This window comes from Colias philodice, chromosome 15 (genome assembly GCF_061535455.1).
Source record: "Colias philodice isolate Cphi_HAF_F1 chromosome 15, ilColPhil1 Martin Lab GWU primary, whole genome shotgun sequence".
Lineage (NCBI taxonomy): Eukaryota > Metazoa > Arthropoda > Insecta > Lepidoptera > Pieridae > Colias > Colias philodice.
The window spans coordinates 6,117,011-6,143,849 of NC_143100.1; the positions used below are offsets into that span (position 1 = coordinate 6,117,011).

General features: G+C 36.0%; 1 protein-coding gene across 1 annotated transcript; it reads right to left on the bottom strand.

The window, feature by feature from the left end:
• Positions 1-26: 26 nt before the first annotated feature.
• LOC149482247 (uncharacterized) lies at positions 27-26,553 on the bottom strand. Its single transcript, XM_089704520.1, has 28 exons — positions 26,179-26,553; positions 25,623-25,728; positions 25,271-25,453; positions 25,101-25,198; positions 24,833-25,030; positions 24,515-24,664; positions 23,134-23,289; positions 22,832-22,930; positions 22,306-22,500; positions 21,706-21,831; positions 21,415-21,520; positions 21,062-21,151; positions 20,818-20,917; positions 20,366-20,499; positions 19,010-19,120; positions 18,387-18,526; positions 11,880-11,959; positions 11,696-11,774; positions 11,373-11,458; positions 11,049-11,127; positions 10,817-10,904; positions 10,602-10,669; positions 10,333-10,453; positions 4,067-4,176; positions 3,394-3,491; positions 1,070-2,585; positions 357-432; positions 27-182 (listed from the first exon to the last, which is right to left on the bottom strand). The coding sequence occupies exons 1-27, from the start codon at positions 26,311-26,313 to the stop codon at positions 361-363; spliced, it is 4,524 nt and encodes a 1,507-aa protein (XP_089560646.1). The 5' UTR covers positions 26,314-26,553; the 3' UTR covers positions 27-182; positions 357-360.
• Between the last annotated feature and the right edge of the window lie 286 nt (positions 26,554-26,839).

Here is a 26,839-nt window from a genome sequence, read left to right on the forward strand (position 1 = left end):
GGAGGTTTTTTATTTAAAAACAAAAATACATTTAATTTATTTTATTTGTGCTAAATAATAAATAATAATTACATAAATGGTTATGTAGAGACAAGCAATTATGAGTGATTAAGAAAAAATATTAATTAATTGAACATTAATAAATAAAATCATGTCGTAATGTCAAACTTCTTGAGTTTAACCTGAAATAGACAAAAAAAATATTAACAATTGTTTGTTATTCTTTTCTGTTGCAGGTCCAGAAACAAGAAGAACTAATATTTTTTTGTTTTCAGGAGTCACTCAAACAATAAAGTTGACCATTACTGGTTATCTGTTTGAGTGTTTGTATAATTATTATGAAATATTAACATCACCTTTCTATTTTTCAGATAAATCTTCCATGTGCAGCCTTGTTGGCACACGGTCAAGTCCAAGCCATTCTGCTTCAGCCTTTAATGCAAATACAATATTACAACTTTACACACTATACTCAATATTTAGATTCATTTTTTTAATGTTTTAGGTGTGTAATGTTTTTATAAATTACTGTGATAGTCAAAGTACCTGAGTTATTTGTATTGTTTTATTTAATAAATGTTAATTTGTAATTACAATTCGTTTTATTTTCCTGCAAACTTATTCCAAACTTTAATTTAAAATATTACCTTGAATAAGCAAAGAAAATAATTTATATATGTAGTAAATTTGAATAATTTTATGAGTATGAGAGCCATTTCAGTCACGACAAAGTATGTGTTTTTTAGTAAAGTTAGTAAACTGAATCTTACATAATTACTAATTAGTTATTTTGTATTATAAAAAAAATATCAGTAATGGCCTTATTATAATAGAGACCTTTACAGTTGACAGTTGATATAAATTGAAAACGCAAATAAATATTTTCATTTTTATTACATTAAAAATACATGTAGAAAATTGTAAAAAGTTGAATTAAATTCAATAGTATAGGCAATACACGCAGGTGCCGTAAGTACAGTGTTATAAATAGCGGTTAGTTATTGTTATTATTGCGGTTAGCACAGTTCATTAGTGGAAGGCATCTACAATAAAGAACTTGTCGAATTACCTCAGTGGGGGTGACCTCCTCAGTGTCCACGACGTCGGGCAACGCCTCAGCATTCCCTCCATTATCGTTCTCCTGTCTCGAAACGTTATCGCCGACGTCGGAGTGGCAAGTTTGATCGGCCTCAGCTAAATCGCCGTTATGCATCTCTGAACATGATATTAAATCGGATTTTCTCTCTTGATTGTTATCATTGATATCGGTCGAATCGATTTCCATGTGGACGTGGTGCCCCGGCCACATATCGTAAGGACATCCGTTTATCTGATGCAATTGAGTTTCACTTGAACTGAACAAATTCAAGGATCCAGCGACGTCTTGCAAAATAGATGGGTCCGACATTTCACTATTGTGGTGGGTCGATTCTTCCCCGTCGTGATTAGTTCCCATCAATACTGTCAAATTTTCTATTATATCGCTCGAAACATCGCACACTCTCATTCCTTCGTATTTCAAAAGGGATTCCATAAGCTTTTTAATATTCCTAGTATCGGCGGGATTGTTAACGATAATGTTAGCTAAGGCTTCTAAAAGAGCTGGAGTAAACACTTCTTCGCTTCTGTGGAGTAAAAAGCGAACGATCTTGTTATCAATTTGAACGGTACTAGAGCACCCATTTTGCATACATCCACGATAGGTTCCACTTTCGGAAGTGGTCGTAACAGCTTCATTGAAGTCATCTTGCATAGCGTCACTATTTTGGTTCTCTGCGACTGGGCTGTATTGGGAGAGTATGTTACGAATCGATTGTAAAACCTTCTGCCGTAATTGGTCAGAGCTAATATATTTAAGTTCCTTGAACAACTGTATCAGGAAGTCAGGATGAGATTCGTTCACGTCTATGAGCGTCGTCACCTCAGAATATATGCTCTCTCGGAGCAAGTCGAAAAGTTTCGACGTCGCCTTATCTTGCACCTCGCGACTCGTGGACGCCAAGTTGGGATTGGGGTTAGCCGGCTCGGAAGTGCTGGCTATATTGACGTTACTGGTTTGAGAGAAATCAAGCATGTTATAATTCCTCCTGTTGGCGGAATTCTTAGATGGCAATTTCGCGGATGACTTTTTCTTACTGTTCGTAGTCGCGTTGAGATTATTGGAATGAGATTGGATTATTTCCGGTATCGGGTTGGTGATGTTGAGATTTCTGAAAGCGTTGGCGGCCGCTTCTTGTCTGTGGGCGTTGGCGTCGTCTAGGTTGCGGGGGGTGGCAGGGCCCTCCTCGTTCTGATTGACGTTGAGGACGTCGGGGGCGGAGGAGAAGGAGAGCGATCTCTCGTAGGCGACGTTTCTGCGTCTATTGGGAGCGTCATCATTGGGCTGGTGTTGAGCGGTGTGACAGGATGTGACGTTAGTGTTGCGCTTGGGCGTGACGGACGGCGACGTGGAGGAGGTGTGGTGCAGCGTGTTGTGGGAGCGCTCCACCAACGGGGCGTGGGCGTGGGGCGGCGCGGGGCCCACGCCCAGGTGCCCGTCCGCGTTCGTCTTGCTGTTCGTCGAGAGGAGGTTCTGACGAGAATAACTGGAAACGAATGACAAATTGTAATATACATACGGCGTATTGAACTCAGGCGCGGTCCCAGGGTGGTGGTCACGGGGGACATCCCCTAAAATCGTACTCGATAAAATAGAAAAAAAATCTTATACTGTACAAAATAAAAAAAAACCGGCCAAGTGCGAGTCAGACTCGGGGGTAGCATACCTTTCCAGCGTCGTGACCCCGCCCAAAATTTCAGACTGGGACCGCGCCTGATTGAACTCGTATACCATCTTTGCACTTGACGAAGTTATATCGCACGAAATATACAAACTACATAATATTATAAAATAAAATCGCCCAACGCGTCTGTCTGTTGAGTAAAAATTATAGCAAATATTTTCTTCTAATTTCATCATAGGATAGTGTGGATCATGAGGAATGTTTAAGTAAGTAGGTATATAAGTTAAGTTATCGACTCATTGTGGGCGAGGTTGCGAGATAGCTGTAAAAAATGTAGTTAAGTGTTTTAAACCCAGTGTTTTTTCATCATTAAATGTAAACAAAGCAATCATGGTATTGAGGATAAAATTAGGGATATTAAAAGTAAACAGTGTTAAGTAAAAATCACAAACAGGGGAAAACTATCACACATTTCTTACCCTTAAAACTATCTATTACTTCGATATATGAAAATGAACTTATTTTATTAAAATTTAAAACTATGAACTAAAATAAATAATTTTGGTATTGATTTAACATCTGAAATAAAGAAAATAGATACATAAATTATCATATATAATTCAGGTTTGCATATTAAAAAAACAAGTATAATAAAGAAATAAATAGATACCTTCTAAAGTTGTCCCAATAGTTGTTAGCCCGATTTCCTGGTGGGACTTGGTTGTTTAGCGTATGAGACGCTGTTTCCGCACGCCAACGTTCTTCTAACTAGAAGATAAAACAATTCTTATTGTGACAATGTGAAAGCGACATCTGCATTGATCATAATAAAAAAAAAAATGAAGTAGACATAGTTCAGCTGCTCGAAAACAAGAATTAATCTCAATATAAATAATTGAATTCACTTCCAAGAACAAAATAAATCAAATCTCTATACATATAAAATTCTCGTGTCACAATGTTAGTTACCATACTCCTACGAAGCGGCTGGACCGATGCTCATGAAATTTTGAAGAATCGGCTAACATCAATTTTTCATGCCCCTACCGGCCAAAGATAATATAAGGGCAAAAGAACAACGTTTGCAGGGTCATTTATTAATAAAAAATGTGTGCGTGTACTAGTGTACACACGTAAGAAGTGAAACTTCTTTATGACCTTATTTTTCAAAAAAAATAATTTACTATGTATATGCAACTTTACAGAAATACGTCGAATCACGCGTGGTAGGGATAAGAAAAAGATGGCGCGTAACGGAAAAATGTCACGCGTAACGAAAAAAATGTTACACTAAATTTTTTTCCAACCCCGATAAAGAAGTTTTCACTTGAATAAATACTGACGTGCGCGAGCTGTTCCCTCAGGTGGTGTATGTCCCGCTGGTGCAGCAGCAGCTGCTGCCAGCACCACGCGCCCCACGCGCCGCACACGCACCCGCACCCGCACATCATACCTGTACCGAATGTAAAAAAAAAATTCGTTGTCTGTAAAGTAGGTTTACGATCGAGATGTTTACGAGATAACGTCTTATTGGTGGCAGCGCTCGAGATGAGACGGGAGATCGGTCCGTCTCTCTCTCGTTATACCTGCGATCGCGCTCGTGAGGTTTTGGTGTGACACAAGGTTCTGAACATGTCACCCGACTAAAACGATTTTAAAAACGTTATCACGTTAAAATTGGTTGTCTGTAAAGTCGGTTTACTGACGATAGTTGAACGTGACAACGTTCGTTTCTGCTTCTTTGTCGCCCGTTCCGCGCTCTCGCTCGCACTTCAAGCCTTACATGGAACGCCTCAGAGCGAGGTAACGCCGCATGAGTCATGTTTTTTCGTGCGTGCAGCCGGCGCTATCGAATTATAAGACGTTGTCACGTCGATAATACATTAATAGTGTATTCCGCATGTGATGTACTACGATCAATGGAATGAGTTTTATAATATGCTAATTACGAAATAAACATGGTGTTCATGTACACTGTATGTAAACTGTACATAAGTTTTGAAAATTTATCAAATTGAAAAGAAATACGTCAGGGTTTGAGGGTTACCATATTATGTATTTTTTTTTTGCGTAATTTATTTATTTATTTGCATACAATTCGGATATCGCAGATCCATATTTTGTTAGTAAAATAAAAAAAAAAAAAAACCTAAGTATTAGTGTTAATAATTATTATATCTAAAAAACTAAAAACTAAGTCCTAATAACTAATAACTAAGTCCACCATAGGACACTCTACGCATAGACAAGTCGCTTTGATGCAACAAGTGTACGCACAAAGTGTCCCATGATGGGCGCACTTACATCCTCCGCGATGGTCCTTATTATACTGTTGGAACTGCCCCGCACTCTCCTTAAAAGAGAAGCTGTTTGTTTGCGAATGACGGCCCAGAAATCCGATGTGTGTGCTTGAGCAAACATCCCGGAGGCGCTGCAGAAGCGTGGCAGTTTCAACAGCATTCGGAAGGCATTGTTATACAGGACACGAAGAGTATTTAGCGATCGATCCGCATAGCTGGCCCATAGACTGCTCGTGTAGAGATTCTGACAGAACGCCTTAAAAAGCATTATTTTTACGTCCTTACTACAACGAGCAAATCTACGAGCCAACATATTGGCTCTAACCGCCAACGCTCGTCGCTCCCGCTCAATGTCCACATTGTCTCGGAGGTCATCGGTAAGCATATGCCCAAGGTATTTAAATTGTTTAACTCTTTCAATATCTACATCATTAAGAGCTATGGTGGAAGTACATTTAGGATACTTACCGGTGTCCCCAAAAACAACATATTTACATTTATTTACATTGTATTTCAGACCATGTGCCTCAACGTATTTCTCACAAACCTTTAATAATTCCGACACAGCAGACGCAGTCGGAGCCAGCAACACCATATCATCGGCATAACTGATATTATTAACGCAGACACCTCCAATGCTGCAACCGACATGCGTACTGTTGAGCCCGACAATAAGGTCATTGATATACAAATTAAATAGCTTGGGAGACGAAAGTCCGCCTTGCCTAACACCACACTCAAGCCCATACACTTCGGAGTATGAGTTAGACCATCTAACAACATTTTGTTGGTTAGCATACCAGAATTTAAATATATTTAAAATGCCTACCGGTATACCCTTGTCCCTCAACTTCCCCCACAAGACGTCATACGACACAAGATCAAATGCCCTGGATAGGTCGAGGAAACAAGCATACACAGGAGTCCTACGCTTGTTGTAGTATTGAACAGTGTGCTTTAGACTCAAAATAGCGCTTTCAGTGGAGAGTCCGGGTCTAAAGCCGAACTGAGCGTCATGGAGGTTTAAAAAGCCATTAAGACTAGCATCAAGCACACTGTCCAGCACCTTGGCTAGAATCGTTGCGAGCGATATGGGGCGATAATTTCCCTTATCGGAGATGTCACCCGTCTTATTTTTAATCACAGGCACGACTACAGTTTTCATGAGAGCCGCGGGAAGATAGGCGTGGCTAATACATAAGGTGTAGAACATGGAAAGTATTCTCGGCAAATGACACCCCCCATACTTTAAATGTTCAACACTGAGCCCGTCATGTCCCGGAGATTTACCTCTACTCATGTACTTTATGATAGATGCAACCTGCTTAGAAGAGACATGAAGCAGAAGCTCATCCCCACCCCTGCCGGGCTCCTCGTAAACCGCGGCTGAGGGCCCCAAAGGTGACCGCACTTTAAAGTGTTCTCTAAACATATTTGCTATATCTTCAGGTTGATTACGCCCCTCTACACTCACCGGCAAACTTGGCTTAATATCAAGTTTAGAAGTGGACTTCCAAAATTGAACAAAATTTTTTGAAGCCTGCTGTTCAGCTATAATGTCCATTTTAATTTGGTCTTGGTTATTCTGACACCATTTAAGTCGACTTTTAAAAATTTTTCGAGTAAAAGACATTTGATTATAAACAGGGCCAGAATTCGGACGCTGATGAGATACCCACAACTTGAAACTAAGTTTCGCCTCCCGGTGAGCTTCTCTCACATACCTATTCCACCCACATAATTTATTTCGTCTATCTTTTTTAGGGTGCCTTGCCTCGCAAGACAATACCGCCGCATCAGATAGACTCTGTACAATTTTACTATAGAGTCGATCTAAAACAATTCTATGCTCAGCCAAGGAACACGACCCTCCACTGCAACTGAACAGCTCTTGGGGGAGATCAATTTCTTTTAAACGGTCGTCACATATCTCGCGATAACTATCAATTTGAGAATCACTTCTTTCACCCCAAATAACCGAACTCCGATTCATGTCGCGGGTCATGTGCCGTGACCTCACAGCACCTAAGTCACATTCAATAAATAAAGGCAAATGGTCTGACATATACACACCCTCGTCTATTCCTACGCTAACAATTGTATGCCAGGCAGACTGAGATACAACGCAATGATCCAACCACCGCCTACATCCGTGAGCCTCGCTGATGAATGTGTAGTTACTCGCAGACTCCCCTAATTTAATCACATCAGCACATATGAAGGACTGATCCGTGCAGAAATTAATCAACTCTTTATAAAAGAGTTCCTGGGGGTGGGCGTTAAAATCTCCTAGAATAAATACACATTCAACATCGCTACTCACTACGACTGCATTTATTTCACTAAGGACTTCTGTAAACTCATTAAGATTAAGTATCGAGTCCGTTGGCATATAAACAGAAAAGACAATTATTGCGCGGCCCCTTATTGTGGCTTTTATAGCAACCAACCGCGAACTACTACACTGTATTACTGTTACCGAGTCAAATATACCAACTCTCCAGAGAATGGCTACTCCCCCATAAGGTCTACCAGTCAGTAAGCCGGCTGATGTATCAACTGCTGATTTGCCAGTATATTCAAAGTTATTAGAAACAGTTCCAATAAACGGTATATCATGAGGTAGTAACCATGTCTCTTGTAAGGCTACCAAATCTGAATCACTACAAATCATACGAACACTATCAATAGACCTTTTAATCGATTTACAATTAAAAGTAGTAAATTTACAATACATTTTACTTTCTGAATCCATATTAATAACATTTTTATTTAATTTCAGTAGGACTTCGACCTTTCGCTTTATTTAAATATTGTACAAAGCGCCTGAAAGTTATGCCGTTAGGCCAAAAAGTGTCATTTAAAAATAAAGGCCGCTGCATACGTGACGGGATTTTACCCGGACGGGACGTGACGGGAAGTTTTGGAAACATCGTTGCATACAAAATGTATCCAAATACGCATATGTCACGGGAACATCGACGGGACGGGAACGTGGACGGGAAAAATATCGTCGCCGACGATGTTTAGCACGTCCCGTCCCGCACGTGCCCCGTCCCGTCCGTGATTTCGCTACGTATGCACAGTCGCTCCGTTCGTGCCGGAGAGATTACTAGTGACGCCTTCCAAGTATCGAAAATGGACGACGAAAAACTAATCGAATGTGTTCGCTCATATCCAGCGTTGTATAGTATAGCGAACCCACAATATTTAGATATTTAGATATTGTGGTATTCCTAACTATACTTAGTCCTTTTCACCTATGATGATTCCTGTGACACTTCATCGTGTTCTGAATTACGTAGGTATTTTATGTTTAAAATGCCAAAATAATTTTAGTGCATAATATTTTTGTTTTATGGCGGCATTATTACCAAAAATATAAAAATGAAACATCTTAAGCTTATAAATCAAAAACAGTATTGTTTAGTTTAAATTCAAATTCAAATTTCTTTATTTGCAGAATGTAGATTACAAAGATGTTAATGTTTTCTTGACGGTCGTAGCTTCTTCGTCATCTAGAGCAATAGCAATTAAAGCCAATTCTTGAATTGAAAAATCCATCTTTCGTTGTTCACAACACTAGCACGTTAGATCAGAATCACGTCACGGTGCGTATGCGTTTGCACCACGTTCCCGTTGTTAACGAGGCAATCACGTGCCCGTCCCGCTCACGTCCCGTCCGAGGTATTTTCCCGTCACGTATGCAGCGGCCTTAAATTTAATTTATTTTTCGGCACGTACAATTTATACGCATTATATTGCCTTTTAATTTTCATATTAATCTTTTTAAGCGTTACACTTTCGCACGTTTTTTCTTTTATATAACTCACTATATCACTCTCACTAGTCTCAGTACTTACGTTTGATATAAACAGTGGCACCTTAACGTCTGCGGCTTTAAATTTATCCCCTTGTAAAGACGAGGCACAGCCTTTCATACCTAAAAATTTGTACCTTTTAGAAGATTTTTTGAGCACAACCTGCCATTCATTGTTTACATTAAGTTCATTTCGTTCACGTTTATCACTGGTCATCTCCGATACAATGTTATAAGTATTAGCCTGCGCAGGCGCGGGCGATGACAACTTATTATTCGCAGTAGATGAATCAGTCTCGCACGAAGCGCACGCGCGAGTAGCAACGCGCGATGTCGATCCGTCGATAGTGCACGAAACCGCGGTGGCCTCAATCTGCTTCGCTTTATGCACCATCTCGCTCGATCCCTTAAGGCCGTCGTATCCATTGCGCCTGCTCTCACGCGCTGTGTTCGAAACCGCGGTAGATATTGGTGCCTCCACGTGCCTTGTGTTTGCCGATACATTATTTTGCTCGTGCACGAAAGAGACAAAGTTATCTTGGCCGTCAGCCGACAACGGCGTTGAGTTCAATGCACTCGGACAGCGGTTATTGGACTTTGTACCCAACAGTGGTGACTTATTAACCGGTAGGCACTGCAAATTAACAATTTCGCTATTCATAAAAGCACTATCATGGGTACATGCACCTCCTCTCCTCGTATTAACGTTTTTAAACGGATCAGTTAAAGATGCATGTTTTATGTTTTCAACTTCTTGCTTTAGTAAGTCAAATTTATCAATAGACACAAATTTCTCCTCCAAAGAATTAAACTTAGTTTGTAGACAAAGGATATCCTTTAAGAGTCTAGTTGCATCAACGTGGTCAAAAGTGACCGGCGGAAGTTTGTGTAGGTCTTTTGCAACAAATATCGGGAATGTTTCTGCATTGTTATTTTTCATAACACAAATAATCTCGTCCAGGTCACGCGATATCTTTTTATTTCGTTCCTTTCTTCGCGGAGGCGGTTTCTTAGCATTAGGAAGCGAATCAAATAATAAAGACTTCGCTTTTGCGATTTCCACAGTCGAAAAAGAAGTAGTACATAGCTGATGTATACTATCTTCATCCATGTAGTCCAGCACATTTCTTAAGAAAGACAAGAGTTCATTTATAACGATATTACAACTCGCGCATTTCACTACATCAGAGGTCATTGTCCTCAGCATAGAATCAGCGGTCACACAACATGCGTCCGTGCGTAATCGCGCACAGCTGATCACTGGTGAACGTAATGAACGTAAGTAAAACTATTCATTTCTTCGATCTTAGCTTTTCATTAAATCTGTGCCACTCTGTTTTATTACAATTTAAAAAAAAGCATATTAAAATTGCATTTTTATCATATATCTGTTCACATCGATTACGTTTCGCAATGTAAACTATCTTTTACACAGGTGATCACATTGTATCAAACGGAAAATTACTATTAATTATAGTATATTTCTTACCGCCATAAGGAAGCATCATGTTAAACGGCATAGTGGGCGGGAAAGACATCTGAGGCGTTCCCAAAAGACGCTCCATTGTTTGAGAATGACTATTTTGTGTGAACTGATTTGTTCGCATGTCCTGTAAATTTATATGAAATAATTAACAATTTTCTGAAATGTAGTCTACGAAAAAAAAAAGGTGTTTTCTTGAAAACGTATCAATACTTTGATTTAAACAAGTTAGTTTTAAATTAAAATTTTAAGTTCAATTAACTTTTTTTGTATACCTGATTTGATTTGGAATTCCAGCAGGGCGGAGGCATGTGCGGGTACGGCATGTTACCGATGTGTTCGCCTGAAGAAACAAAATCATTAAAATAATTATACAAAAAGTACTTCTTCAATTTTGTAGTTCAGGCGTAAATACGCTAACAAATAATAGACAGATTTCATACAGCATTTATAATAAGAGGATTTATAATAATAAGAGGAAAAATCTTACTATTTTGCGCAACAGGAGGAGTCATGTTGACATTCGAAGTTTCAGGCCGAGGCTCGTGTCGCGCAGACACATTATTTTGTTGCGGGATCTGTCATCAAAAATGTTATATTAATAACTTAAAATTAAGTATTTTTTTATGTTTATACAAGAAAGCATAAAGCTTTAAGTATCAACCAACAAATATTTCGAAAGAACAGTCGTTTGTTAAATTGTTATAAATACTTAAACTTACACTGTGTTCTTCAGAATGTCTCTCCTGTGTTGGTCGACGGCGGGCGCGGTTGCGTTGGTTCGATTTACCCCGTGATAAACTAAAATAAAATTAAACAATTCCAATTTCCATTTATAACAAATTATACGATGTTTTTCATTTTTTGCATTTGTAACTATGAAATAATTACACATAGCTCGATGTGAAAAAATTTAGAAGGATTTATTCTGCGAAAGTCAATTTTCCGTTTTAATTTATGAAAATACATCAGAATCAATTACGAAAAAACCTGTAAGAAGTTCATAATTTTAATTTAGGCAATTATAAAGAATGTATATAATTTACCTATCAGTATCACTGCAGTATGCGCTCGCAAGTTGCGACGGCGCTGTGTTTACAGAACGACTTCCGAGAGCGCTATCCCCTCCTCCCTAAAAAATGGAAAATGAATTTTAGAGTAAATTAATAACTGATATTATTTCATACAATTGGTTGGTTAGATGAAATAATTTTTGAATAATTTCACGTGCAAAACAATTCTCAATGAATAACATAGCAATGTGGAAATGTGAAATGAATTTTGAAAGCAAAATCACGAATTAAAGGATTTACATAAATTAATTACAGGCACATAGGATATATAAACAATGTATTTCAATAATACGTACACGGAAGTTTTCTGTTTCTCTGGAGTTTTGTGACTCCATTTGTATATGTTCCGAGCGAGATTCGGGTTCCTCTGGTTCACTGAAAAAAAAAAATTGAATTCAAATGCTAATAAGGAGACAAAATTACGTTAATATTCAAATTATCATATTTGTGACATATCTTAATTAACCAATTTTTTATTACCTAGTATAAGACTGATTTGCGACGGACGCTGCTCGAGAATCGGGTTTTACTTTTGGCACTTCTGTAGTAGCACTTCTAACCTGTAAAGAATATAGATATTTACAAGAATTCTCTCTAAAATCAAACATCAAAAGATCTCAAACCTCAACGCGAAAATCTAAATTCAAACGAATGAAAGCACCCTGAATTTTAACTACGACGAATACGCTTCGCGCACGCATTTGCGTGATATGTACATACGAGAGCTACGCTGTGTAGAACATTATGAAATGAATTTAAAAAAAACTATTGGCGTATATTTCAATTATAATATATAGCGTATATTGAAATTTTGTATATTTCAATGGTAAGATACTAAGCATCGGAAGTGTGATGAAATAATATTCAAATACTGTTACCATACAATCTTTTGGTATTTTTTTTTTGCAAATCCCTTAAGGGGATTACTATGGTCAAAACCGAAAAACACCTTATACATATTGAATTTTGTTGAGGAAACTGTTGGTACGATTGTGTTAAAAAAAATATATGTGATACTCAAGGATATAATTAACAAAGTGTATTGTTTACTTTTCATTTTAGAACGGCCTAAACATAAAAAAAATACATACAAATCAACCCCTTTTTGAACATAAAACGCATTTTGTTAGGAAAACGGCTACATATTTATACATGAAATTTATACCAAAAAATATGTTATGATATTTGTAATAACTTGTATTCTTTATTTTTTCAATTTTCATTATTATCATTAAATTATCAAGAAAAAACTCGAAATTATAATAAAACCCACATGAAAGCTCACCTCTTTTGCATATTTTCGACGAAAGTTGACGGTGTCAGTTCGACTCGGACGGGGGACTGTACGTGCGGTTTTTTTTGCAAAATAACGCTAAAATTCACCGAATTGAATGTTTTGTTAAATTAAACCAGATTGTAATAGGTATTTACATGAGCAGTTCATGAAACGAAAGTTAAAAATAGGTATGTAAAGATATTAAAATCTGTTTGTAAATTAGTTTTGTTTTTGAAAGGCGTCATTGAATATTATCCAGTGTTGATAATTTCTGACAGTAAAATATTATCAGAAAACACATACCTATAATTAAACAGTAACAAGACTTTCCCTGTGCCATTAATATTAAAAAAAAAAGATTAATTGCTGTTCTATCGTATATTTTAAGGGTCCAAAGCAATCCATAGGCCGGGAGATACTGACACAAAATTTTGGGTCATTTGTAACAGGATGTCGATCCTACAGGGGGTCTTAGTATGCAATGACAAAAATAAAAATGATGGTCAGAACGCTGGTACCGGTGAACTAGTCGCGTGGGCGTTTTGTTTTTGTTGGTTCCGTTACCTCCGCACTTTTAACTGGGTGAACCGATGATTTAATGATTCATAAAAATATAAATTATATAAAAATAATTCCTTTGCAGTGACTCTCCGAGGAAGAAAGAAATAGATTTGTGTTTATTTACAAATTTTAAAATCATACATAGTACCTACATTTCCTTCGACAAGGTTTTCTGGTATTTATAATCTACCGCCTGACAACTTAACCTCCCCTCCAGTCGGTTAGTTGTCAGTTGATCGCTTACATTTTTTGAAGAGACGATCAGCGAGCCAATTGATCTTAAACAGCCGACCAGTGCGGTCTATAAGTGCCATAGTCGTGCGGCTCGTGCCTTGTGATTTATTTAAGATTTAAGGAAACTATCAAGTGACTGTACCAAGTGAAGGAATAATAAAATATTAATTGTAACGAAGGCGTTTTTATTCTACAACCCAACATTCGGGATAGTATAATAATCAAATAAGGCGTCATTTTAAATATCATTATAAGAAAAACGAAGGTTTTTTTCAATATTGTTTTTTTGTTAAATTTTTACTTCACGAAATATACTCTTCTGAAGACGTCAAACTCTCTGGAAAATCTGTTTAATCAGCGGATTTTAATAATATACTAGATAATATGTCGCAGTCATCTGGAGGAATCTGCTATTTGATTGAAGACTAGAGCGATTATTGAATGACCACATTTAATTGAATGACTAAAGAACAACTCGCCATCCAACGTTCTATCCGCTCTTTTTAAAAGGCTATATTACGATTCGCTAACTAGTTGGACGTCGTGAGTGATGCTTGTTAAGGGTGCACTCACACACATCAGTCACCGTCAAGTCACCGATGACTGATCGGTGACGGTTTGTGTACGTATCCACAAACACCAGTCACCGTCATGTTGTCCGTCAGTCACGTCGCCGGTTTGACTGAATCATTGAACACATACATCAGGTTAGTCAGTGATTAGACGTGTGTCACGCTAGAGAACATGTAGCAATTATTGACGGTAGCACGACGCTGACTGAACTGAGACGTGACGGCACCGGGTGAGTGGGGATAAAAGTATGATACATGTATGGAAAGATTATTTGACGTGCCTGACCGGTGACGTCACTGATAGATTTCGTGCCGGCGACTGTCGTGTGGGAACAGAGTCATACTAGAACTATTGATACATATTTTTTTTTAATCCTGTCCGGTGACGTGCCGTGACGGTGACTGATGTGTGTGAGTGCACCCTAAATCGACGTTCGGCCTAGTCATCAAAACAAATATCAGATTTAATCAGATGACGGCGATGTCTTATAGACACAAAATATAATGGAAACAATGCTAAAAAACATAAATTTAAAATTACAACATCATAAAGAATAGATTTGATCGGAGCCCTCAGTGCGCGAGTCTGTCTCGTACTGGGTCGGTTTTATTTCCTTCCCTAATAGACTACAAGCCCGCATAGGAAAAAAATATGGGTCAAATGAACCACCAGGGGACATATCTAGAACGATAGAAGAGCAAAAAATAATAAGATTCATCACTATGCCGTCACTTGTAAGCTGTCCAACTGAGTGCAGATGAGAATTGAAAAGTACAGGTAGACTCGGTAAATTTTGGTCATATATTTTTGTACGGTATTCTTTACCATCGATAGATCCATTAAAAATAATAAGAAACCGCTCAGTGCCGTACAAAAATTGGGGTCCACCAAGTCGGAATTTTTATTTAATTTCCGAGAGTTACCGGGGGTAAATTTGGTCATTTGACCATGTACGGCATCTGTGTCATACTATTGCTATACTGCTTTTAATCCATTATTCCGCAACGCCGTACAAAAATCATGGGGACAAGGGGAAAAAATCGAGAGTTGTAATCCCCTCTCTTTCCCCACTCCAGGGGGTCATTTGACACAACACGAAATAAATTTATTTTTAAAGTATTTTATGCATAGATAATATTTTTTCATGTGCCGTACATTTTCGTTGGTTCATAGGGGAAAAATCTGAAAAAGAATAAAATCCATATAACGAAATGTTTGCTTTATATTTTGATAATAAAATATAAATATACATTAATATTAAGAAGCTCGAGGTGGTTAATTATCACCTTGGAAAGTCGGAGTCAGGTGGAATGGACTCCGTTAAATTGATGAACTAATAAAAAAGCTATGAACGAAAAGATGTGAATTATATGCAATCAGCCCATGAATACAGGTAAAGTCACAAGCAAATGCTAGTAATATATACATATTCAAAATGTACAAGTAAAGCGCTTTCAAATGATACCAAACACGGCATATTTATCTTAACTTTATTTTTTTACTCTGTATGTTTTGTCCGCTAGAGGGCGCCACATTAGATTTTGTGAAACCCCATATAGCCTTTTGCTAGCTGGTCGCTGGTTATCCAGTGAACAATTCAGACGCTTCTAATGATATGTCATTTGTCGAATTCTGATAAGTAGTTTAGAAGTTACGAGGGAATAGATGAACATACATACATGACCTGTCAAAACCATAACCCTCCTTTTGCTTTGCCGTAGTTGGGTAAAAATATGTTAATGCCGTACTGTATCAAATGGCCATAAAGCACCCTTAAAATTGTAGCTTTCGTCGCTTTCATCAGCCTAAAAGATGTGGTCTGCACAAAAATGTACGGCATCGTTTTTTCCTAATTTATCTATGTTAATATGTACTATTTAAAACAACGAATAAAGTGTAGAAAACTATTATATTTCATTAATCTACGATGTTTAAACTTTAACAAAATTTCTGTTTTTGCATTTCTCTATAACTTTTTTTAGAACGGTTTCTTTTGAACGGCAATACTATACAACAATTGAATTTTACAATATCATGTTAAAAAAAAAGTTCCCGTACAGGGTCAAATGACCTTACAGCTCTTTATATCAAGAATTCGATGAAATTAAGATGATTATTGGTATACATTTAAAAGAACAATTATTTTTTGACGGCATTGCTTTTAATAGTACTTTTGAGTGCTAGATAATGTTTTGGAACCGAAGCCGTACTTAGTCAAATGACCCCCTGGAGTGGGGAAAGAGAGGGGATTGCAACTCTCGATTTTTTCCCCTTGTCCCCATGATTTTTGTACGGCGTTGCGGAATAATGGATTAAAAGCAGTATAGCAATAGTATGACACAGATGCCGTACATGGTCAAATGACCAAATTTACCCCCGGTAACTCTCGGAAATTAAATAAAAATTCCGACTTGGTGGACCACCATTTTTGTACGGCACTGAGCGGTTTCTTATTATTTTTAATGGATCTATCGATGGTTAAGAATGCCGTACAAAAATATATGACCAAAATTTACCGAGTCTACCTGTACTTTTCAATTCTCATCTGCACTCAGTTGGACAGCTTACAAGTGACGGCATAGTGATGAATCTTATTATTTTATGCTCTTCTATCGTTCTAGATATGTCCCCTGGTGGTTCATTTGACCCATATTTTTTTCCTATGCGGGCTTGTAGTCTATAATACCTTTAATCTTCAACTGTACTATATTTTTCCTGTTGCCATAACATGGTGGTACTGATCTACACACGCCACATGAATTTTTTCCAAAGTCACAACAAAATAAATTATCCAAGTTTACGCCCTTATAAAACCAATTCCAAGTTGCCCAATTTCTTCCTTGCCCGCGCCAACATATGTAACTGTTTAACTATACCGTTGAAAATTTTAATAGACCATAGATATCGACACAACTAACACTGTATTCTTTGAACGGAAGGTATGACCCATATCAGTCATAGCTCATAGCTATGGCTCTGGTAACTTCAGTTGCAGGAAAATCACTCATTTTGTAATGTGTTCAAAGATAAACAGTAGAAAGAAATAAACTCAGTTTAAAACACGTTACAATATTTTTTATTTGAAGCTGCTATAGTCGATAAATAGGCACCAAACTCTTAAAGGGGTATAAATAATATTTTAATGTTTAAAAATCGAAACACATTTTTTTCTCGTCATCATTTCAAAGACGTAAGGGATTTAAAAAATTAACCTCGAACTAACTACAAAATAAGTCGAAAAAAAACGTGATTTCTTGTCTGTTCCCCTATTTTTTTAGGTGTGTGTAGGTTGCATGCATATATTCCTACTAGGTATGAAGAGATATACAGAGAACGCTTAATACATTTGCCTGGTCACCATTACCATTAGATACACCATGACATGGTTGAGACCGTTCTATAGAATTACGTCAAATAATGTACTCCATCTTTTATATCTCTGTAGGTGAGATGTTCTCCACCCTAGTCATCATCAGGTCTCCAGAATATAGTAGAGTCCGTGTTGAATAAAATTAATTTCTAAATCGGTGTTTTCTTAACTGTTCCCCACTCTAGAACATATAATTACTTACTTAGTCATCTTAAGGTCTCCAGAATGGGTCATGTAGTAGAGACTTTGCTTATAACGGTTAATGTTGAAAGATGAGTCTTCCTGCATTACATTTACAACATACATAGTACACAATATTTACTATTCATAAATGTAATATGTTACTGCCTCTCAGAGAAAACATAAATTAGGTAGAAACCACTAACACATTACGATACAATACGATACAGTGTACAATTCCATAATCTTTGGTCACTTTTACTTCAACAACGATGTATATTATAGAGGGCGGTTAAAAAAACAAATTCAAATGTAGTGACAGAATCATTAAGGTCGTTGAACCGTGTAATTGCCTTAATGTCGAATACAAATTCTGTCGCGAACCGCAATATGGGGTGTAGCATTATTTATTTATTTAGCCTTTTAAACTGGGTGAGGATGGTTTTTTTATGACTGTATAATTTTCTTAGTGATTTTTATGTATAATCCTATAGAATATCTCTCAACTCAGTGTGCCTTCTGGCAAAGGCCTCCTCCAGTAGTTTCCATTGTTTCCGGTATTTGGCTACTCTACTCCAATTGGGTCCCGCGGTAAGTTTAAGCTCATCTTCCCAGCGCATATATTGACGTCCTCGACTTCTCTTGCCATCCCTTGGATACCAGTTAGTCACAATTTGGCTCCATTTTTCTTGTCTAGATCTCAACATATGGGTGTAGCATAGCAAGTATTAATCAAGAAAAGAAGAAGTAAACCGGATTATAATACTAATATATCAGCAGTATAGTACATCACCTCCTTATGAAGCAGCGCCTCGAGCTCCCTCTGCTTCTCGGCGAGCAGTGCCCGCAGCTGCATCTGCCTGCGCTCCGCCGGCCCGGGGCTGCCCACGCGCGCACTCTCCTCGTTCACCTTCTTTTGTTTGCGACGCGCTTCTACAATGGAGATTGGAATGTTAATCGAAAAAAAAACATATAAAATATATGTGACTAAATTATCGGATTAAATTTGCGAACATACAGTCACACTACGAGAAAGATTAACGGGTTTAATTATTATTGGTACAAAAAAAGACGAGTGGCACTCGGGGACTGCCGCGGTAGAGCTATTGCATAGCATGCCTTCAAGCCACACCTCCGTGTCCGTCGGAGTGGGGAGCGTGAGGTTTTTTCGTTACGGAATTTCTCGATTCGGTCCCCGCGCTCAAGGCCCGCGATAGAAGCTATGCAATAGCTTAACAAGCACTTATTTTTGGTCATTTGAGCTTTTATTTTCGTTAAAGTATAATTCCAATGCATTTTTGCTGCTATGCCGCTTATTTTAATGAAAAATCATGCTGGATTTTTTTTTCTTTTTTTTCATTTCATCATAATATTATGCAATATATTTAGTAACATGAGCACCGACTAAAAATTTACCTTTATTAGTGACTAAATCCTTCATGCGCGCCCGTTCACCCATTATTTTCTCAGTCTCCATTCGCAATTCTTGCGCCAACTCTTGTAGAGAATTAATGTTTGCCTCGTGACCTATAAATAGATACAACGATTAATTAATTACATTATACCCGGCGCGGCGAATGATGATCCCTATGACAGTTCGTCTTAGTGATTGCTCGTATGATGGGTCGTGTCGATACTTTACTATTTTATAGGCAAAGGCGTGGTTTGCATTCATCCACGTCGGTAAACATGTTTTTATAAATATTATAAAAATGAATTTTTAACTAAAATTTTTAACGTCTTTTATGTTGTTGTTGTATTAATTTAAGTTTTTTGCATAGATTAAGTAGGTTAAAGTAAAACGAAAGTTTTCCAAAACATAAAAATGCGCCTTATCATTTTCACGTAATTTTTAACCCGTTTAACACAGTGTATATTATTTTATCGTGAAAATGGAAGCCCCCATTTAATTTGTCTTAAAAAACTTATATTATCATAGGTAAGTAAATTAACGCGAACGGTAATTAATTAATTAATTATGCTGCGAACTTCTGTTCCATTCATGGAAAAAATGTGATCTCGTTTCCATTATCGAAATTTGTTTATCGATACTTTCCGCACTAGTCGATAAATAAATAATAAATAAATAAATAAATAAATATTATAGGACATTATTACACAAATCGACCTAGTCCCACAGTAAGCTCAATTAAGGCTTGTGTTGTGGGTACTAGGCGACGATAAATATAATATTTAATAAATACATATATAGATAATAACACCCAGACCCAAGAACAAATAATTGAGTTCATCACACAAATATTTGCCCTGACCGGGGATCGAACCCGGGACCGTCGGCTCAGTAGGCAGTTACTTTACCACTGCGCCAACCGCGTCGTCGCGTAAATGCCAACGATGTAAATTTTGTAGGACGTAAACGTAAAGTCAGATTGATATAATTTCTCGTAAATGTTAAGAATTGTTATAATTCCAACAGAATATCATTGTTATGGCATAAAGCTACGTAAAAATTAATAAATGCCATTTTTAGACGCTTCCAATACGTTTCTAATTTAATGGTGACGCCATTACAAGTTTGTCTCTTGAGAATAATTGTCAGTGTCATAGGGATCATCATTCGCCGCGCCGGGTATAACATTCTATTTTAAATTATTTGTTTTAGTCTATGCCAATTTTATGTAATCTATATAGATTTATTTAGAAAAAATACTGGCTAAATAAAATGAAAACCACATAGTAAATTACAAGTCCAACAAATGAGGAACAAATCTAAACAAATGAGGAACTTAAAGGAAAACTAAGAAAAATTACCTTGAATTTGTTGCGGGGCGTGCCGTTGCGCCGAGTGCTCATTGGTTAGCTTGTGTCTGTGTGGTAGCGGGTTCTGTACCCGGCATAGGCTGCCTTCCGACCAACCCCCTACACTCCCGTCACATTCTGATTTACTGTATTTAAAAACAAAATATCAAAAATTATAAGCAATTATTGTACTTATTATTAATAAGATTATAGCATGTATTTATTATTAACCGACTTCAAAAAAACGAGGAGGTTATCAATTCGGCCGGTATATATATTTTTTTTATGTATGTACACCGATTACTCCTAGGTTTCTTAACCGATTTACGTGATTCTTTTTTAATATTTATTAGTGTTTTCTACTTTACTGCCCTATTACTTACCTATACCACTATACTACCACTTAGATATATCAATAAAATCGAATCTCCATTCTATACGAAAATAAAAAACAGATAACTTACTTATCGTGAATGTTGTTTGAATGAGAAGGCATGTGGAAAGACTCATCAGGAACTCCGGATAAATGATCAGCTTCATATGTTTCCACTGATCTCATGAGATCTGTAAGAAATAATAATTAATATAGCACTGTAACTAGGGGAATTATTCAAAATGTTTTAACTGTAAGGAAAATGTTGATAATTAAGTTTCTAATAAAAATCTAAAGGCTAAACAATTGGGAATTATGCTTTAAAATATAAATACCTTTAGTTTTTTGTAAAGCAGTTTTAATAGCTTTAATTTCCATCATCTTAAAAGGATCTTCATTCTTAAGATTGACACCCTGCTTGTTACCTAAAATCAAAATTTAACATAAAATGTTATCATTAACAATTAATAGTAAAAACAATAAGGGCCGATTTTTCAATGCTTGGATAAAACTTATTCGTCGAATAATGTATAAAACTACCATTTTAAAAACGTATATTAATTGCCCGTATTTGACAGTTTACGTGACATTTTAATATTATCGTGTAATACTTTATTGGACGGATAAGTTTTATCCAAGCATTAAAAAATCGGCCCTAAAGGGAAATAAGTATGTATTGAAATGTTACATTTTCGTGACGGTTCATCTTCGCCACTATCTTCACCCGAACTGGAGTAAGTATTATGGGATGGCGCGATACGAGTCGCCATTTGTAGCTTTTGGAATTCAGTCACCTAGAAAAATAGACACACTATAAAACCACATAAAAAATCCTACCTAATACTGTAACTTTTTTAATTGATTGATAATTGATTGATTTTAATGTAACACAAATTGAGCGCAAAATAAATTTGCATCCAGAGTTAACTTATTACAATTCTTTTGAATCAAATCTCTTTATAATATTATGTCAAATTACCAAGTTTTCCATATGCTGTTTTTTCATCTGCAACTCCCGCAGTTTGAGCTGCAGCATGCGCCCGCGCTCGTGAAGAATTCCCTCGTCATCTTCCACTTCACTATCGCGACCACCAACGGCTGCTTCCTGTATTTTAATTTATTTACTTGGCACAATTGTAGTTAAAGCAGAATGGAGGGTAGATGAAAAAAATATATCATTTCAATGGAAACAAGTTGGAGATTGGTCTTTTAGAAGTTTTACCATGTTTTTTTACAACAATAGGTATACATTACTTGAAACATAATGTTACATCTTTGCATAAGTTGTGAATGTGATACAATTTTTATGTTTACTCTATCCATCAAACTATATTACTTATAAATGTTAAAAAAAATAACATTAAATTATTTTATTACAATCATTAACATAGCCAATTCTGATACAACCAACAAGTAAAAATAATGTGTGTGCCGATCGTGTCAGAAGTGAAACATCTTTGACAAGATTCAAAGCTACCAAAATCGTCGCCTTACTCGATGACATGCCGGTATTTCCATGACGCGACCTCGAAATTTTTCTCTCAACGCGCCTAAAGAAGTTTTACTTCAGAAAACTTACCTCACTGCTAGCAATATTGCCATCCCGCATGTATCTGTCGTCACTCTGCGCAGAGTGTGTAGAGCGGCCATGTTCGGCGTCCATATTGTTAGCGTGCGGGTGCTCTGACGCTTGCGGCAACGTGGTCGCAACGCCGATTTGATTCGTTGCGTACATACGGTTCGGATGAATATAGTTCGCGTTGACGGAGAGATTCTGAAAAAAATATATTTTATTAAATAAATGTTGTGTGGTTTTATGAAACCACGGTAAAAGTGAAACTTAGGCACAAAATTATCGTATTTGTACGATAATGACTCCGAACACTGCTTTATACCTACTCGGCAGCCGACCGTCACGCGACATGCGCTACACAGACCAAAAAGTTTGAGACAATGTAATAAAAGTTTCACTTTAAAAAGCTAAATGGGATGAACTAGTATTCCATCTTTTAACCTTGGACGTTTTATAAAAACATAAATCATAATTAAAATACTTTGTAGTCATAAAGGTTATTGATTAAAATTTTTTTTTTTTTTATATTAACCTGTGAACCTCCAAAGTTGTCATGGGAAGTTGACGCATGATGCATTTCCTGATTCTGTCTTTCCTTATTTAATTCTTCCAATTGTTGTTTAGCTTCTTCCTATAAAAAAATGTAGCAATTATAATAATACATATCAGTACTATTTTATAAGTTAATTTAGATTCTATCTAAATCATAATTAATGAAAGCAGTTTATAAAGATATAAAGATAAAGTATACTTAAACATTAAAAAAACTTCTTCAAGTAATATCAAGTTGGTAAAATCTTGAGAAAATTGTTCAACAATAAATGCCAATATTACCTGATACTTAATAAGTCGCTTCTGTTGTTGCTTCAAAGCAGACAATCGCATTTGAGACATTTCCATTTTATTTTTAATTTCATTTTGCCACAATTCATTTTCACTGTATACTGATCCGTTACTCTGGACGGACACAGGTCGCACCACAACATCCTGCTAAAAATTTAATTTGGAATGAATTTAATTGAATAAGTAATATCTTGACTAACTCAGGATTAATACACATAAAACAGATTTTAGTGGTAGGCATTGTACATAGAAGTGCCTTATTTTTCCTAAATTTAGTAAGCTTATGTAGTATTACTAGCCACTTCTTGGGTTTTATGGAAATTATTAAACCATAATTGATAATTCACTTTTTTGTACAAATGCCTGCAAACAAACAACAATAAATTGCTTTCCATTGACTAATTATTGGTAATAAACCTTGGGGATCATGTTAAACATAGGTCAAATTATTGTTATGATAATGTCAAATCTTCATGTATGTATTAAGATTGCTATGTGATGTTTGTTAAATTATTTAGTAATGTAAGTGATTCACATTCATTCATACATGCGGTCAACAACACCGACACACATTGTAGTATTATTCCACACACCGCAACCTTTTCTTCATTGTTATTTGCATCTTTAGTCATATTTTTCATTTCTTCAATCAAAGCCATTTTTTCTGCACACGAAATTATATTTTTCTTCAAAATTTCATTCAATATTGCATCATCTTTCTTATCATCAGATTCATCACAAGGTATCGTTTCTATTTCTTTTATTTCTACACCACTTTGTTCAGGTTGTTCAATATGTTCATCACTGTCATTACTCTGTGGTTGAACATCTGTAGCTTCATCAATATTTTTATTTACAGAGAGTGTTTTGTTAAGTTGTTCATTCTCTATGTTGGTAACTTTTTTCAAATGATTGTTACAGTTACTTGGTACATTGCCTTCATTAGTACTTGCAACATTGCTAGGTTTATCTTGCATATTAATATTAGTGTCTGGACTATTAACAAGATGCTCTTCATTTTCATTGTTATTGTTATCAATATTATTATTATTTGGTTCCTGTTTGTCATCACTCATAGCATCTAATGCGTCAGAAGTTTTCTCTAAAAGAAGTGATTCTAATTTCGTTTCACTTTCTTTTAATTTCATTATCATTTCAATTAATTCATCATACTCTTCTTTAGTGTGTTCAATAAAAGCCTATGTAAAAAGGTAATTTATACAAGCCTTTAAATATAAACTTTAATAAAATATACAAATTTAAATAAACAAAATTAATCTGAAATTTTTCATAAAATTTTATGGAATATCAAAAATAGAAGGTAATACATTATATTTCTATGTGCAGTTAATGTAAATAACTAAGTACATACCTCATCTTCAGAATTACGCATAGTGTCAACTAGAGATGATGTCACTCTAATATATTCCCTTATTTGTCCAAGTCTTCTTTCAACTGATGCAGCATCAGGGCAGGCGGCAACTATTGCTTCGCCCAATGCTCTTGCTGATTCTCTATGTACCTGAAAACATACAATACCAAAATCTATACAATTTTATGCATATTTAAGCATCTGTTAAATAATTTTGAAATAAATAATGTAAACTTTTATAAAAATATTATTACTTAATTGTTCTTTCTTATTACTATATTGAAATATTCCTATATTAATTAATAGTGTGATACTCACATGATTACTGTCATTAATGTTGCTAAAACCTCCTTGCCCTGGATCATACATGTTATTCATCAAATTGACAGCCTTTGTGCCTGATCTACTATTGGAGCCTGCTGAGGCTGTATTATTATTGGAATTATTATTTCCTTCAAAAGTATTCCGATTTGAGTTAAGATTTCTTGTCAAATTCTTTCTGTTTTGATTTGGAGTCTACAAAAAAATATTTCAATCAGCAATTGATTTATAAATTGAAGAAAAAAATTGACAAAAAAATACAAACGTTGTAAGACTGTGACATATTCCCTGCACAAGTGTTTGGTGTTGTAGGATTCACAATCATAACAGCAGCTGCAGCATGATTTGAGTGTGGAATTAAACCTAGAAAAAAGATATATTACATATATTTGCATTCATTTTATATTATTCTGCGATTTACAATTTATTAATTACCATTCTGCAACTGATGGGCGTAAGGATGTAAAGAATGTGAGCCAGATGAACTCGCATCGTCAGGGATATGTTCCCGATCTCCAGAAAGATGTTCCCGATTCTGCACAGTTAAGGGAAGAGCCCGTGGTTGTGGTCTAACAGGAACAAATCTTCCAAATCCACTCTCGAAGGAGACAGAATTATCTAAAGTATTAGATTTTGTTAACACATGGCATTATGTTTAAAATGTGATTTTGAGATTATATATATTTTTATAAATAATTATATACTTATACTTAATATTCTAATGCAATTAATGACAGTAAATTTACTTAAAAACAAATTGTATCTTGAATGAACACTTAGGACTTACCTAGGTCAGCCAATTCCTGGTCTGATGTATTGTTGGTCTGTTTTCTGGACTGGTTACAATTACTTCTTGGATTATATTCTGACACTGGCACCCAATCTAAGGAGGTCTAAAAATTTTGTTTTTGTAATGACACCATACAAATTTGTAACAAGATATTTTCTCCTGTACCCTTTCACATTAAGAAAACTTTGACTTATTATACCTTTTTATGACCAAATTTAGATAGACAACCACCCATATGTCATCACTAAATAGATATGTTTTATATAATAAATTAATTAATAATATAAATAGATTGAAAAGGAATTTTTAATATGAATAGGTAAGCTGCACGCTACAATAATTTGGCAGAAATCCAACATACACAGTGGATCAGTTTCTAAAAATAAAATATTTGCTCTGAGAAACTTCAAACAAATCAGTTGTTTTGAAACACGATGGGTAAATGAGCGTTACAAAGAATTAAATTGTGCACATTAGGTATATCGCTCTTTTTCGGAGTCCCGTGTGTTTAATTGAAAATAAAATAATATTATTCAGAAATAATGAATAGTACCGTCACTAAATTCGATGCCATATCTCGTCTTGTGGGTGTCACAGCCTCCTGGGGTACATTGCAATTGTTCCGCACTTTGGTTTTCGGGATAGTACCCGTGTGACCTGGGTGTCGATCTTTATTTCCAGGAGCCATAGTCCGGATTAGTTCTTCAGATTTTTTTTTTAATTTCTCTATAGAAAATTGTGTATTGTTGTCATGTTTCAAAGGTAATAAATTTTTCTGAGCAGAAGGTGCCTAACTACTATTAAGTGTAAATTGTAAACATCATAAAATTGATATTTGAAAATCTTTTTTATATTTTCTCAGATTTTTCTTAATTGGGCGACTTGCGGACGCAAACGAAAATTATTGCCAAATCAATTTATCGTTGTGACATTGACGTTTGATATTTGACACCATCGAGCCATTATTGCTGTGATAAATTAATTAATTATATGTATTGAAATGAGCCTATTTTTTATGAAGATAATAATATTTCATTTATTCAGAGGGACAATATAAATAACCAATTAATATATTACACTCATGTTGCAAGTGTGCTGTGGCCTGTGCACAGATATGTGACATTTTGTCATTGCGAAAATGAGAATTTTGTTTATGCTTTTTAGTCTACTGTCTACGCAAAAATGAAATAAATTTTGGCGGGTTTATCATCCCG

Excerpts from the sequence above, each read along its gene's own strand:
- LOC149482247 (XM_089704520.1), bottom strand. The coding sequence starts at position 26,313 with ATGGCTCCTGGAAATAAAGATCGACACCCAGGTCACACGGGTACTATC. Across the intron at positions 10,670-10,816 it reads TCCTCCTGTTGCGCAAAATA|GCGAACACATCGGTAACATG; the intron begins GTAAGATTTTTC and ends TTGTTTCTTCAG. Across the intron at positions 2,586-3,393 it reads TATTGGGACAACTTTAGAAG|TTATTCTCGTCAGAACCTCC; the intron begins GTATCTATTTAT and ends ATTCGTTTCCAG.